Here is a 13,598-nt window from a genome sequence, read left to right as displayed (position 1 = left end):
CCCTCCAAGCCGACTCTGGTATTCGAGTTACGTTGCACCATCAGAGCACGGCAGAAGCACATTTTGTTTTCAATCGTCCCTCTTTTACAATTGCACTGAGCTATTTTTCTTATAACATGTACATGTGCATATGCACAATGCACAATGCACGGATGTATGTTTATTCCACAATACCACCACTTGTATCATACAATGTATAAATTTGTATTATCAAAGATGTTGTAGTTGATGACACACTACTACTAGTACACGACCTAAGCCAAATATATACAACAATGGATAGCTATCATGCATCATCCTCAATCCCTTCAATGCCTGCATGCTGTATGATAAACGTAATGGTATAAATGTTGCTGTGAACAACACCGTAGCATTGCGCCACTTTGAAGTATGATGTGGTCTGTCGTCGGATATTTCTGCAAAAGAGAACAAGGTGCAGCTTCATGTACGACATGGATGAACCCCATCAGCTCAGCAATAGATGCAACTCAGAGCTACTTGATTCCCGAAAATACGCAAAAGCTGCTGATGGGAACGATAATAATTCTTTTGGTGGATACGATTGTATCGCGTGGACCCAAGCTTTTGCAATAAACATGTTCATCTACCCGAATAAGCATATGGCGGGGAAGAGCAACCAATGAATTTCATTTATTGATGTACCTTGTGCGCTCTTAATGTTTGTACCTGTCGGAAAGATGAAATGAGGTGTTGCTATGATATTGCATGTGTTGCTATGGATCGAGACAAGGCATAGCAACGTATACTAACGGGGTGGGGGGTTCTCATTTATACTTGGTCTATATGCATATAGAAGGACGCTTAATATCATTTGTTGTCATTAAGAGTGAAGCACCATCGTTAGCGCGCTTTTGGTTCCAAATGTAACATGGCGGGAACAAAAATAAACCCACACTGTGCTTTTTTTTCATCTTCTACTCTCTCTCGCATACACTCGTTTTTTTTCGTCGCCGGGCACGTAAAAGGTTGCTCACTCCTCTCACTCTTGCTCTCTCTTTTCTTTATTCACACTCCTTTTCAGTGTCTTCACATCCGATCTTCCAGTGTCCCTTGTTCCCCCTCTTCTCCCCGCTTTTATCCATCTTCCAATATGAGACCGGAGCTTAGACAAGCTGTAACCAAGCTCTTCAAGTACCTACTCATCACCTACGCCATTCTCTCGGTCATCTACACCGCCAGCTATCTCGTCGCGACTTACAGTGGTACCAGTCATGACTTTGGAGGCCTCTTGCCGAAAGCTAGAGACGCCCATGCTGAATCGGATCAACAAGAATCCCTCTCAACTCATTCGAACGAACAACAGCACCAGCAGCAGGAACAACAACAACAACTCGGTGACCATAGCGTTGCTTGGTCAAATGCCCACGGCGCTGTTCAAGTACTACCCGAGAATTTGATTATGAGCAAGGTCTTTTCAGAAGCTATGGGACCTAGCAACATGACGCCTTACTTTTTCCGAGCAAAGGAGACCTTTGATAAAGAAGATATCACCATGTCGACCCTGGTTACTCGAAATCGTTTTCTTGTGCTTTCTCGACTTGCAAGCAATTACAAAGGTAATGGGATGACTATTGCATGAGGAGAAGAGAAAGGAGGACTTAGATGATGCTATTATCTAGGACCCATCTCTGCTACGGTGCATGTCATGGATGATGAGACCAAGGATGAGGTGATCACCGAGTTACAGGAACTTCATTCATCCAACCCGGATATGCAAAAGTATGTCGACTTGCATTTGATTGTGGACCAATATGATCGCCAATTCAACATGTGGCGCAATGTTGCAAAGTTGTTTGCTCGCACGGATTACATTATGATGTTGGACGTGGACTTTCACCTATGCACCGACTTGCGCAAATCCATCCGTGGTAACCCTGAGATCATGGACCGGTTACGTGAAGGACGTACAGCACTAGTGGTACCTGCATTTGAGTTTGATAATTTGGATGATGGCAATGATTGGCGTACGTTCCCAACCAAAAAGGACGAGCTTATGGATTTGGTGCAAGAAGATAAGATCGGCATGTTCCACAAAGGATGGTTCAAAGGTCATGGATCCACTAATTACACCAAATGGTATGAAACGGACGACCTCTACAAGGTGACACGCTATGATTTCTCCTATGAGCCATACATCATCTACAAAAAGGAAGGCTCTCCTTGGTGTGAGGAACGTTTTGTGGGTTACGGTGCCAACAAAGCAGCTTGTCTCTATGAAATCTTTTTGTCTGGTATTGAGTACTGGGTACTTCCAAACGACTTTTTAATCCATCAGACCCATCGCTATCCTGAGGATGCACGACGCAAAGAGGTAAGTCTACTTTATGCAAACCTTTTTTTTTACATGTTACTGATCCATAAACGTTATAGCGCCAATACAACCGTAAATTGTACATTAATTATCGAGAGGAAGTTTGCTTGCGCTATGCTCGTAAATTTCATGCATCTGGTGAATGGCATACGTCACGGGCTGACAACCTCAAGGGAGAATGTGAAAAGATTCGAGGCTTCAAAAAGACAATGATGTCCACAATCAACTAGATAATTTATTTACTTTACACCATCCCTCATCCGCCATGATCTCCTCCACATGTTATTTTCCTTCCTCCTCTCATCATCCAATACCTTGGAACTGGTATTCCATCCGCTATATTCTCTTCCTCCACCAATCCATCCACGCACACACACATTATATATATATACTCTCTCACACTACCCCCTTCATATATAGCATCTCGTTGCGATTCCTTTTTTCCCGTTGTACTTTTACCTCTTCATATCTACAACTGGTTCTTTATTTTCTCTTTAGACGAACAATTGGTAAACATGGATTTCTTAATCATCTTACATTTGGACAACCATTGCTGTATACGTAGCACAATGACATGATAAGCATAATGATTGCATTGATCCAGCAGTTTAACCTATTCACGTATAGCATGCATATTCGTCACCCCCATGAGGAAAGAATTTCCTTTCAAAAGTACATAAACACTCTATTTACAACGATAGAACTAGCAGCCACAAATTAGACTAGCGATATTAAACGAGGGTAGGATCAAACCTGTTGGAGGATGGTTTAGCCTAAATCGGTGATTGCCGATCATCCGATATATACCAAAGCATGCTCGCTAAATCTGACGCCATCACGTATCACAAAACTTGATAAGAGAAACGACTACCTATCCAACGTATCCATGGCGGAGCTATTTTTTGCATTCATTGGTCAATGCATGTCATTAAAGGATTCAGGGCCATCAACCTTTGTACTGAGCTTTGGAAAGGAGGGTACATGATTATCATCCATTGCTTCCACTACTTTCGACACACATTACGGTAGATCTATATACTCAGAGTTAGCTGGTAAACACATACACATGTATAATACCACAGCCATTCACACTCCATATAGGGCTTGTAACACCTTTTGTGGCGATGCACATGCAAATTACTGGCAACAGCACATGTCAACAAGGAAACCAAGGACTTCCATGTAATCGAAAACGTGCATGAGAAAGGTCCAATAATCCAGCTACTATTGGCACAACGTATATAATACACACGTGAGCAATGATGGTGATGCATGGGGCTGCTTTGACGTGCATTTATCATGTGCATGATGATGCTGTTTTTTTGTTCATCAATGACCGAAACGTATACAGCCTACGCATAGGGATCGATAACATCAATTCGATCCTCTTGAACTTGCAATGTTCAGTGGGCTGAAGAAGCATACAATATCATTGCGCCCCATTTCAATCATACAGCTGACTCACTAAATGTTATCGATTTAGCGGTCTGAGATGGTGTTGCGCTTTCTGGAAGACGTGCATATAGCTGAGAATGAACAACGTACAACCATCTCAGGGGATACGCAAGGACGGCCATGCATTTAAAAATGCTGCTTATGAAAAAAGGACACTGCTTGTCGGCAACCGATCATGCACAATCACCTTTTCCATTTCAGCTTCAAACGCAGCATAGCTGACCCATGAAGCTGCCAATAAGAGCTCTCTTTCTGAACCAAGATGATCATTTTATATGAATGGAGGATAGATTTTAAGAGCCAAAATCATATTTATGAAGAAGAATGCAATGGGTGTCTCACTAGTTGTCTCATACTAATAACGATTGGGAGTATCATCGATGTTTGGTGGCGGGGGGCAGCAAGCATTCTCATTGCCTCCGAGACAAGTCTTGTGCCATGTCAATGTGCAAGGTCATATGCTATGATGCTCTTTGTATGTTCAACGTGTGTCGCTGTCAAATGCCGCCAATTCAAAAGTGAGTGGATGGAGGCTGCATTGTTGTTGGTCGGTTGAATTTCTTCTTGCCTGAAAAGTACAACAAAAGAACCTTGTCTTTCCTTGTGCCACCCAATACAACAACGTCGCCCTTTCACTGTCCTTTCTTCAACCGCTCCATTTCCTGGCATGATCCCGATCGCATTCCAGTGTTTGAGGAATGTCCCTTGCCGACCATGTGTAGCCTTCACAAGAATCGCACGTCGACGAGTCACTACAACTACCACAACCACAACCACAACCACCACTCCACAATGGCCAATGTCATTCAGTCGTCTGCATCGTCAACAACCAAGATACGTCAAAGAACATACACGACTCGCCACCACCCATGCTGTTGCTGTCAAGAAGGGTGACCTGAAGCTACGCTGTAAGCTATTATGATGCTATTTCTATATGGTTTCTGTTGACAGAGTTGTAACCGGGTTTATTTGTGTTACTCCCCCCGTATATACATCTACTTTCATATACAAAGGTACAGAGTTTGATGCCACAGGCGCTGTCAGAATCACGGCGGGCGAGTTTGGTAAATCGGATATTTGCCAACGACATTCCTTGTTACCACGCGACTTGCGTGGCATCGATACACACTCGGCCTATCAAAAGCCATCCATCTTAGTACGACCCGAAGCGATCCTTGTCAACATTGCACATCTCAAAGCCCTTGTCAAAAGCGACCTCGTCATTCTATTCGATACATTTGGATCGTCCGATAGCTACAATCAAAGCATCTTCATATATGACTTGCAAGAACGTTTACGCACCAACCATGAATTGCCATTTGAATTCCGGTTAGTAAATGACAGTCGCATGAGTTACACGATCTTAATATTGTGGCTCTTATAGAGCATTGGAAGCGATACTGGTATCAGTGGTTTCCTCTTTACAATCACAATTGGAAGTCCTCGAGACACCTGTCAACAAGCTGTTGGGGGATTTGGAAGAGATTGCAGACGTGGAGCAATCAGTCAAACAAAGCCATCTACGTGATCTCTTGCAGTATTCAAAGAAGCTCTCCAAATTTGAAAAAGACGCCTTGTCCATCCATGATGCAATCGAAGATGTCTTGGATAATGGTAATGCATATCGCAAGGGAGTAAAGAGAAAGAAAGGATATTAATCTACGTTTATTACCTTGTAGATGAGGACTTGGCAGCAATGTATCTCACTGCAAAGAAGGCTGGAAAACCTAGAGATTCATCGGATCACGAAGAAGTGGAGTTATTATTGGAATCCTATTTGAAGCAAACAGAGGAAATTGCCAGCACAGCGTCATCATTGATATCCAATATGAGATCGACCGAAGAAATCGTGCAAATTATTCTTGACGTATCTCGCAACTCTCTTATGTGGTTCGACATTCGATTGACTATCATTACTCTTTCAGCAAGTATCGTGAGCGTATATGGTGCACTCTTTGGCATGAACTTGAAGAACTATTTCGAAGATGATCCAATCGCTTTTTATGCATTTTCCGGTGTCGCTCTTTCATCGGGATTAGGCGCTTATATGTATGCACTATGGCGTCTAAAGATCCTAGCAAGAATCAAGCGAACAACAGAACCTATTCGTCGCTTATATAAGTTGTGATCCAACCCCTTTCCTTTTCCACCACATACAACATCTGTAGATAATACCATCCACCAATACAAGTCTTATAGAGTGAAAGAGAATGATACAATAACCTTCATTATGATGTATGATACATTTTGGGATATGGATATTATTGGGTGACACGGATTTTCTTTGTTGGATGATTCGCCAAGCTGGATTACTGCACACACCAGCCAGATGGAGACTAGCTCCGCGGGAGGCAGCAGCAGCTAACTGTGTTCAAAGTGGAATGGTGCAACACCATTGGTTCTTGGGCACAAGGTGTGTGAGCACTGAAGAGAAAGAAAAGGGGTTTGTTGTGTTCGTGTGAACGATCTCTTTCTTTTCATCCTTTATCTTTCTTTTCAAAACAAAGATGACAACCATGATCAGCCAACTTCGTAGACTATCTCTGGATACAAATACAAAGACCAAAGCATCATCCAAGCGAAAGAAATCATTGTCTGTCAGGATCAGCAAGGAACCCCCTGTCATTCATAAATTTGAACAAGACAATCTTGAGTGTAGCTTTGAATGTATCTATGATCCAGAGGTACTTCATGATAGCGAAGAAGATCATGCTGATCTGCTCTTCCATGATGGCAAGAAACGGTTGTGCAAGCCTTGGGAAGCCCACTCTTGTGTTGAAGAACAGCAAAGCAACAACATGTCAGGTGTCTTTAAACGCTTGACCACATGGACCCCGACAAGAATGGGCCGTTCATCAACATCAAGTCAAGATATACCGGCTGCGATCTCACCTGTATAATAACAGGATGGAAAATCATCTTCCCTCTTGTCCAAATCATAGCCCTTATTCTTTTCATATGCTGTATCTTCCCCATGTAATTAGCCCGCATAGTTGTAAAAATCGCCACCATTGTGCATGTATACTCATTTAACAACAATATCATACCAAAAACAACCTTTCCCTTACGATCCCCTTTTTCATTGCTCTCTTTTTATCATAAAGCTAAAACCACAATACACATCTTCCTCCACAACAACATTATCATCAGCATCATCCATCCACCTTGGCGGGTTTCCTTTCAAATGTGACCTCCTGAGCACTAGTGTAACCATACCACCAGCTATTCATGCACCATTACCTTATCCAACATTTTCGTGAGAACCATTCCCATCAGTAATTTTTTTGATCTGGAACACAAGCTACACAATCCATCGACCATGCATCACCTTCTCCATTTAGTGAAATATCTAGTCAAGATTTGTACTCTTCTCCTTCTTCTTTTATCATGATCACGTGCACTTCTCAGGTATTATGTATGGGTTATCATGGATCTGTATTGTACAAGGGCATGTCTACAAGAGGAGTTCATGAAGGGACATAGAACGATTGTAGTCCATTGATTATCATCATGTGATTCACTTTATTGACAACTCAGCGTCAATATTTGTCACCAGCGGATAGATCTCTTTGATCATCTTTTTATCTCTTATCAAACTATGGCATCCAATAACACGAACGCCACCACCACTGCTCCCTTGGCCAGCAAGGACAAACAGGTGCTCGTCACCATGGCAGGTCCCCATGGCACCGATATTGTGGGTGCCGTTCTTGATTGCCTTGCCAACCACCCCTGCGACATTAACGACTGCATGTTGTCTCGCCTTTACCACCATGTCACATTTGGTGTGCTCATTACGCTTCGATCGGATAGCGATGCCATTTTCAAGAGCCTTGCTGCAGCAGCCGAAAAGTGGGATGCTACGTTGACCTATAATGTGCCTGATACTGAAGCAACCGAACCTCCTGTACGCCACTCACAAGAAGAAGGTCGTTTGGGCGAACGTGATCCACAAGGAGTTCCACCCTCCCTCGAAGAAGCACCTTATGTGGGTCGTTTCAAGTATGCAGCAAGTTTGTTGAATCAAAATGGTCTTCAGCCTGCGTTTTTACGTGATTGGGCACAATTCTGCTTAAAGTATCGTATTTCAGTGGAGAAACTCTCGCCTCTCAACAAGGATGGTGGTATGCTATCATGTGCCGACTTTCGCCTTTCCGTTCCTCAAACGCTTGACATGTCCAAATTACGCACCGATCTCTTTGAACTTTCATCCAGCCATGGCACTGATATCGCCCTTCAACGTGATGATGTCTTCCGCAAGAACAAACGACTCGTTGTCTTTGATATGGATTCAACTCTCATTCGTCAAGAAGTTATCGATGAAATTGCTCGACACGCCGGCGTGGTGAATGAAGTCGCGGTAAGTGATCATCACTCGATCAATAAGGTATATGGGCTTTAACTTACATCATCCCTTTAGGCTATCACTGAAGCAGCTATGAATGGTGAAATCGACTTTAAAGAATCGTTGCGTCGTCGTGTTGCTCTGCTCAATGGCACAAGTGTGGATGTTATCGAAAAGGTCAAGGAGAGTTTGACTTTCACTGAAGGTGCCCATTTCTTATGCCGTGCCCTTAAGAAGCTCGGATTCAAATTAGCTGTCATCAGTGGTAAGTAAATCGCTCTCGTCGTGCTGTATTGGGATTCTGAACAAGATGGGGATTATTACAGGTGGTTTCATGCCATTGGCACTCTATGTCAAAGCCGAGCTTGGATTGGATTATGCATTTGCTAATCAGGTAAAGATCATGCGCTTATTTTGTTGGTCGATCTTCCACGCGCTAAAACGGCATCGATGGCTGTTGTTGTTGTTGTGTAGCTCAAAGTGTCTTGGGATGGAAAAACATTGACTGGCGAGACCGTTGGACCTGTTGTTGATGGTATCAGGAAAGCTGAATTATTGGATGTGCTTGCTCAAGCAGAAGGCGTGACCCCAAAACAAGTCATTGCTGTTGGTGATGGTGCCAATGATTTATGGATGTTGAACAAGGCTGGTCTTGGTATTGCTTTTAACGCCAAGCCTCGTGTCCAGCAACAGGTAAAAAGAATGGAGGGATATGAGGGATCATGCGCTAATGGATCCACCATCATCTTTGTAGGCACCTTCGCGTATCAACCAGAAAAGTCTCAAATACGTGCTCACTTTGTTGGGCTTCTCGGAACAGGACCTGGAACAGCTGAGCTCAGATTACTGAAGATCCCACCACCCCTCTTCTTTCTTATCAGTCAATCGCAATACTCATTTACCAACAACCATCATCCACCATACACCCACACCTTAAGAGCTACAACCAAGCATGTACCACCCCCTTTATACATATCCATAGACGAACCCTTTTCATCCCCATCAAATGAATCTGGTATTTTTTCCTTCTTCTCTTTGTCCCACTCTGCATGTGTCGTGTAACTTGTCATGCGTTTCACAACGTTGCTCTTTTCGTGTAAGCCACCGAGTTGGTAGTTGGTGGTAAGAAATGTATTTCCGTGAACCGGAGGACTTGGATATATAAGATAATAAAGGGTACAATATGAACAAAGAACGCTTTCACAAGTTCAAAATGGTTATTGTGGTTGAGTAGGAACGGCACCGTAGCCAGGTGGGGGAGGAGGGATCTGTTGCTGTTGTTGTCTTTGTTCTCGGTCCTTGACAAGCACGTAAAAGGCGTGCAGGTGACCTATTATCCGTATCCGTTTAGCAAAAGATCCTTTTTAGACGAAAAACTTCCAAGTCAAAAGACTTGAAGCTCTATACTCACCAGGCAAATAACCAAGAATGGTCAAGCAACTATTCGTGATGCATATAGTGTGAGATGGTACATAACGCAGCAAGAACGACGACGATGATGTGAACGTGGAGGAGTTGGTAGAGGGAAAGGCGACTTACACGTTGATCCAGAAATCAGAGTTGCATCCCTTCATCAAAAAGACACCGAGAGGAGGGAGCAAAAGGATGAGGATAATGAGACAGCAGTCGCCAACCATGATGTTTGATTGTTTGTGATTGAAAGAAGAAAGAAAGAGTAAAGAAGGGAGAGCCAAGCCGAGATGCTGGGTTAAATTGTCTGATTTTTCTCTTGGCGCCCTTTTTTCATGCAAACCAGCTGAGTGGTTGATGATGCAGGTGCGCTTCGACAGGTTTCTATCAACGGGGCATATTATCACTGATTCATTGTTAAGCAACCTGAGACATGACTTGCATTTAAGCTCGAACCATCTCAAACAAGGATAGAGAGCTTTCATTTGCTCTCATCGTGATGCATCATGACGTCTTGTTTACAGCTGTGAGAGACCATGTCGCGTGACATGCTGTGGCGAGTGTGTAATGCTTTAAAGATGTTTCACGTGGAGGTGGTTTAACGTATTTACATGGCTAAATATCCGAGCGAAATTAAGGAGACGGCACAACCACATGCTGCTACTCAATAGCTGTCGACATGATACGAAATGGGTAGAACGAAGAGTTTAATAACGGCCTTTACTATAATCCTCGAGCAATTGTTCACATAGTCACAGCCATTCATTCCTCTATTGGCAACATGTGGACTATGTAGGAAGCTTTAGCGAATGGATCTGCATAGGATGATGTAAATGATCCCAACCTCACTACCCGACCTTCAATTTCTATTCCCCACCTTCTTCAATCCAGAAACCAACCAAGTGATCCACATCTTGCACATGAGCTGATAGTACGGTACCCTCCTAAGTATTATATTCATCCAAATTTTCCATTCAATGAGAGTCGAAGAATAGCATATGGTAATGTGAATGTTTATCAATATGATAAAGGGAAAGCATTACAAGCTGAATAAGATACGGGTGACTATGTAGAGGAAACAGCGATAATTGTGTCATTGTATTCTTTGTTGTTGCCGTCACAAACATCTTCATCCATGATTGCAAACTAGTTGCTGTGCGTGCCTTGATTCCAATATCCAATGCCATCCATGGTGGAAGCTGCCTTTCGTCAAAGGTATAAGCCCTCTCATCCATGCCATCCAATCCATCCTCATTTTCAGCCGTATCCACGTGATGTGATCCATCGTTCTTGCTGACGACGTGCCAAGTAGCCAAAGCAACATTCCATAGTTTCTCATCACTGCACTTGATTGCATCCATCCATCCATAACCATTTCAAGTCCAATAAAAAAGGGAACCTCTGTGATTGCTGCTGATCTGCTTCCTTTTCCATCCGGCCGTTGGTCTATCTCTTTCTTGGTCATTGTCTATCACACCTCAACCAGGTGAAGAGTGCTTGTATTGCGGTGTTCTTGATAGCTGGTATGGTACCCCGTCCATTGGAATCCGTATATAGCCAAGCGAGTTGTTGCACGTAAATAAAGTTGCTTTTATACAATGGCTATCTGATGTTCACGTAATAAAGGCTACAATGCAGGTTGCTGTAGGTAACTTGAGACAATGTAAAGACCTTGCTAATGGCAATTGCTGTTACGGTTGGTTGTGGCAGAGGAACGTGTAAGAGCGTGTGTTGTAATAGAATGACAACGTTGTGAACGCTGCTTGAGACAATGGAGCGAGTAGCAACTGCTAGAATGAATGCTGTAACGTTTGGTTGTGGCAGTTGAGCGTGCAAAAGAGAAGGTGTTGTGTCAAGAGATTCGTGTGTTGTAGAAGAGTGACAAGAAGGTTGAGTACACACCATGCACTTGCCATTCAGTCAAAGGCAATCGGATCAAGGCAATTGCAGGATTGACATGGTGGATTGAAGCAGGACAATCGTTTGCAGGCGGTAGATGTACTTGAATGGGGCAACAGTTGAGAATGGGAGGAAGAGGGAAGAGGCTGGCTGTGGAAGAGGTGGAAATTAAATAGGTCGGACCCCTCTTGTATAAATGCATGAACACTGTACACCAATCCTTGATATTGAGATTGCCCATCTCGAACATGAAACTTTCACACAAGGTGCTCTTGGGCATGCTGATCAACTTCATTCAAGTAACATTCGCAGACTTCATTGTGAAGATTTAAAATGCGGGGTGATCCAAATGATGGATGACGGGATCGATCCGGAACAAAAGAGCGGATGGTCCTCCGCCCCGAAGTTGTCCACCTCCAACTTGAAAATTGGTCAGCAGGGTGCTCTCGAACATGCTGATCAATATTTTCTAATAAAGACCTCACGCTTCATTTGAAAATTTGGAATGGGAGCGTCCACAAGTTTGAAAGACGGAGACATTCGCAGGGTCTGTCTTTCAAGAATTAACATGTTTGCTGTTTCAGTGTAGCTCAGCCAAATCAGCTCGGATCAAGAAAGTTGAACGATGGAAATGTTGGGCTGGAGCAGGACAATCGTTCCCATGCAGTGAAATTGGCAACAAAGACGAATTGGAGGAACGGGCTGTTAACTGGCAGTTTATGAACTATTATCATAGTATGTATTATCATGCATTGATCCTTTCCAGTACCACCCAGTGAGCTGTGTTACACAAAGAAGTCCCTCTGCATCTTTTGCTCTGCCAGGGTCCACCTACTTGACAATGAACAAAGACCACTCTTCATATAGCATCACGCTTACAAACATAAAGGTGGCTGTATCTCCAAACTTTACAATGAAACGTGGGGTTTTCAATAGAGCAATGGGCTCGGCTTGGCCAACAGCACCTTGTGTAAAGTTTCACGATCAATGTCGCAAACAGCCCAAAAAATATTTTTTGGTCGTCGTCGTCGAAGAGGTTGAGCCCCGGATCCAGTTTGGCTGGTAGCGACATTGCGAAATCTGGGATTGGCAAGCTTGATCGTGAAACTTTCACACAAGGTGCAGTTGGCCAAGCCGAGCACATGGCCCTAATAAAAACCCCACGTTTCATTGTAAAGTTCGGAGATACAGGCACCTTTATGTTTGTAAGCGTGGTGCTATATGAGAAGTGGTCTTTGTTTAATGTAAAGTAGTATGGCTATAATAGAGCAAAAGACGCAGAAGGACCTCTTTGGGTAACTCAGCTAAAAAGTCAGGACTTCAGGGACAATGCATGAAAGGTACGCAACCCTCACTTTTATGTCATACATTGGCAGCTAATAGCCACTTTTGTGCATTCCCAATTTTTGTGCATTCTATTGTAGGTGGACGATTCTCCTGCTCCAGACATTCATTTCCATGATTCAAGTAGGTTGATCCGAGCTGATTTGGTTGAGTTACGCTCACACAAGATTACATCGGTTGAGCTACATCGAGCGTGCTTTATGTCCAGAGTGATGTAATCTGTCTTTGACCGCAGCTCAGTCAAATCAGCTCGGATCAACCTACTTTAATCATGGAAATGAATGTCTAGAGCAGGGGTATCGTTCCCATGCAGTGGATCTCGCAACAATGATGATTGGATAAAAGTGGCCGTTAGCTAGCACTACATGCCTGTTCCTAGATGATCCATAAAGTAGTTATACATTGACCCTTTCATTCATGCAAACGTAGCTGTGTTACACAACACGACCCTCTGCATCTTTTGCTCTGCCAGGGTCCAGCTACTTGGCAATGAACAAAGACCACTTCTCATATAGCATCACGCTTACAAACATAAAGGTGCCTGTATCTCCAAACTTTACAATCAAACGTGGGGTTTTGAATAGAGCAATGGGCTCGGCTTGGCCAACAGCACCTTGTGTGAAAGTTTCACGATCAATGTCGCAAACAGCCCAAAAAATATTTTTTGGTCGTCGTCGTCGAAGAGGTTGAGCCCCGGATCCAGTTTGGCTGGTGGCGACATTGCGAAATCTGGGATTGGCAAGCTTGATCGTGAAACTGGCACCCACGGTGCAGTTGGCCAAGCCGAGCACATTGCTCTAATAAAAACCCCAC

At 43.5% G+C, this 13,598-nt stretch overlaps 5 protein-coding genes across 5 annotated transcripts; 4 read left to right on the top strand and 1 right to left on the bottom strand.

Annotated features, from left to right (window-relative positions):
- Nucleotides 1–1,111: 1,111 nt before the first annotated feature.
- On the top strand, nucleotides 1,112–2,562 carry O0I10_012061 (uncharacterized protein; the record flags this gene model as incomplete). Its single annotated transcript, XM_058492008.1, has 3 exons — nucleotides 1,112–1,577; nucleotides 1,641–2,332; nucleotides 2,392–2,562. 3 exons carry the CDS (start codon nucleotides 1,112–1,114, stop codon nucleotides 2,560–2,562), a joined length of 1,329 nt encoding a protein of 442 aa, XP_058337249.1.
- A 1,892-nt stretch (nucleotides 2,563–4,454) lies between these two features.
- Nucleotides 4,455–5,915, top strand: O0I10_012060 (uncharacterized protein; the record flags this gene model as incomplete). Its single annotated transcript, XM_058492007.1, has 4 exons — nucleotides 4,455–4,695; nucleotides 4,801–5,116; nucleotides 5,172–5,401; nucleotides 5,467–5,915. 4 exons carry the CDS (start codon nucleotides 4,455–4,457, stop codon nucleotides 5,913–5,915), a joined length of 1,236 nt encoding a protein of 411 aa, XP_058337248.1.
- Nucleotides 5,916–6,303: 388 nt separating this feature from the next.
- On the top strand, nucleotides 6,304–6,687 carry O0I10_012059 (uncharacterized protein; the record flags this gene model as incomplete). The annotated part of the gene is made up of 1 exon (XM_058492006.1): nucleotides 6,304–6,687. The coding sequence occupies one exon, from the start codon at nucleotides 6,304–6,306 to the stop codon at nucleotides 6,685–6,687; it is 384 nt and encodes a 127-aa protein (XP_058337247.1).
- A 487-nt stretch (nucleotides 6,688–7,174) lies between these two features.
- Nucleotides 7,175–8,982, top strand: O0I10_012058 (phosphoserine phosphatase SerB; the record flags this gene model as incomplete). Its single annotated transcript, XM_058492005.1, has 6 exons — nucleotides 7,175–7,239; nucleotides 7,325–8,147; nucleotides 8,208–8,397; nucleotides 8,459–8,526; nucleotides 8,607–8,825; nucleotides 8,887–8,982. 6 exons carry the CDS (start codon nucleotides 7,175–7,177, stop codon nucleotides 8,980–8,982), a joined length of 1,461 nt encoding a protein of 486 aa, XP_058337246.1.
- A 367-nt stretch (nucleotides 8,983–9,349) lies between these two features.
- O0I10_012057 (uncharacterized protein) lies at nucleotides 9,350–9,769 on the bottom strand (the record flags this gene model as incomplete). Its single annotated transcript, XM_058492004.1, has 3 exons — nucleotides 9,350–9,462; nucleotides 9,544–9,572; nucleotides 9,672–9,769. The coding sequence occupies 3 exons, from the start codon at nucleotides 9,767–9,769 to the stop codon at nucleotides 9,350–9,352; spliced, it is 240 nt and encodes a 79-aa protein (XP_058337245.1).
- Between the last annotated feature and the right edge of the window lie 3,829 nt (nucleotides 9,770–13,598).

This window comes from Lichtheimia ornata, assembly GCF_029851405.1.
Source record: "Lichtheimia ornata isolate CBS 291.66 chromosome Unknown scaffold00109, whole genome shotgun sequence".
NCBI classification, from domain to species: Eukaryota; Fungi; Mucoromycota; class Mucoromycetes; order Mucorales; family Lichtheimiaceae; genus Lichtheimia; species Lichtheimia ornata.
This window is presented reverse-complemented; position numbering and strand designations above follow the sequence as displayed.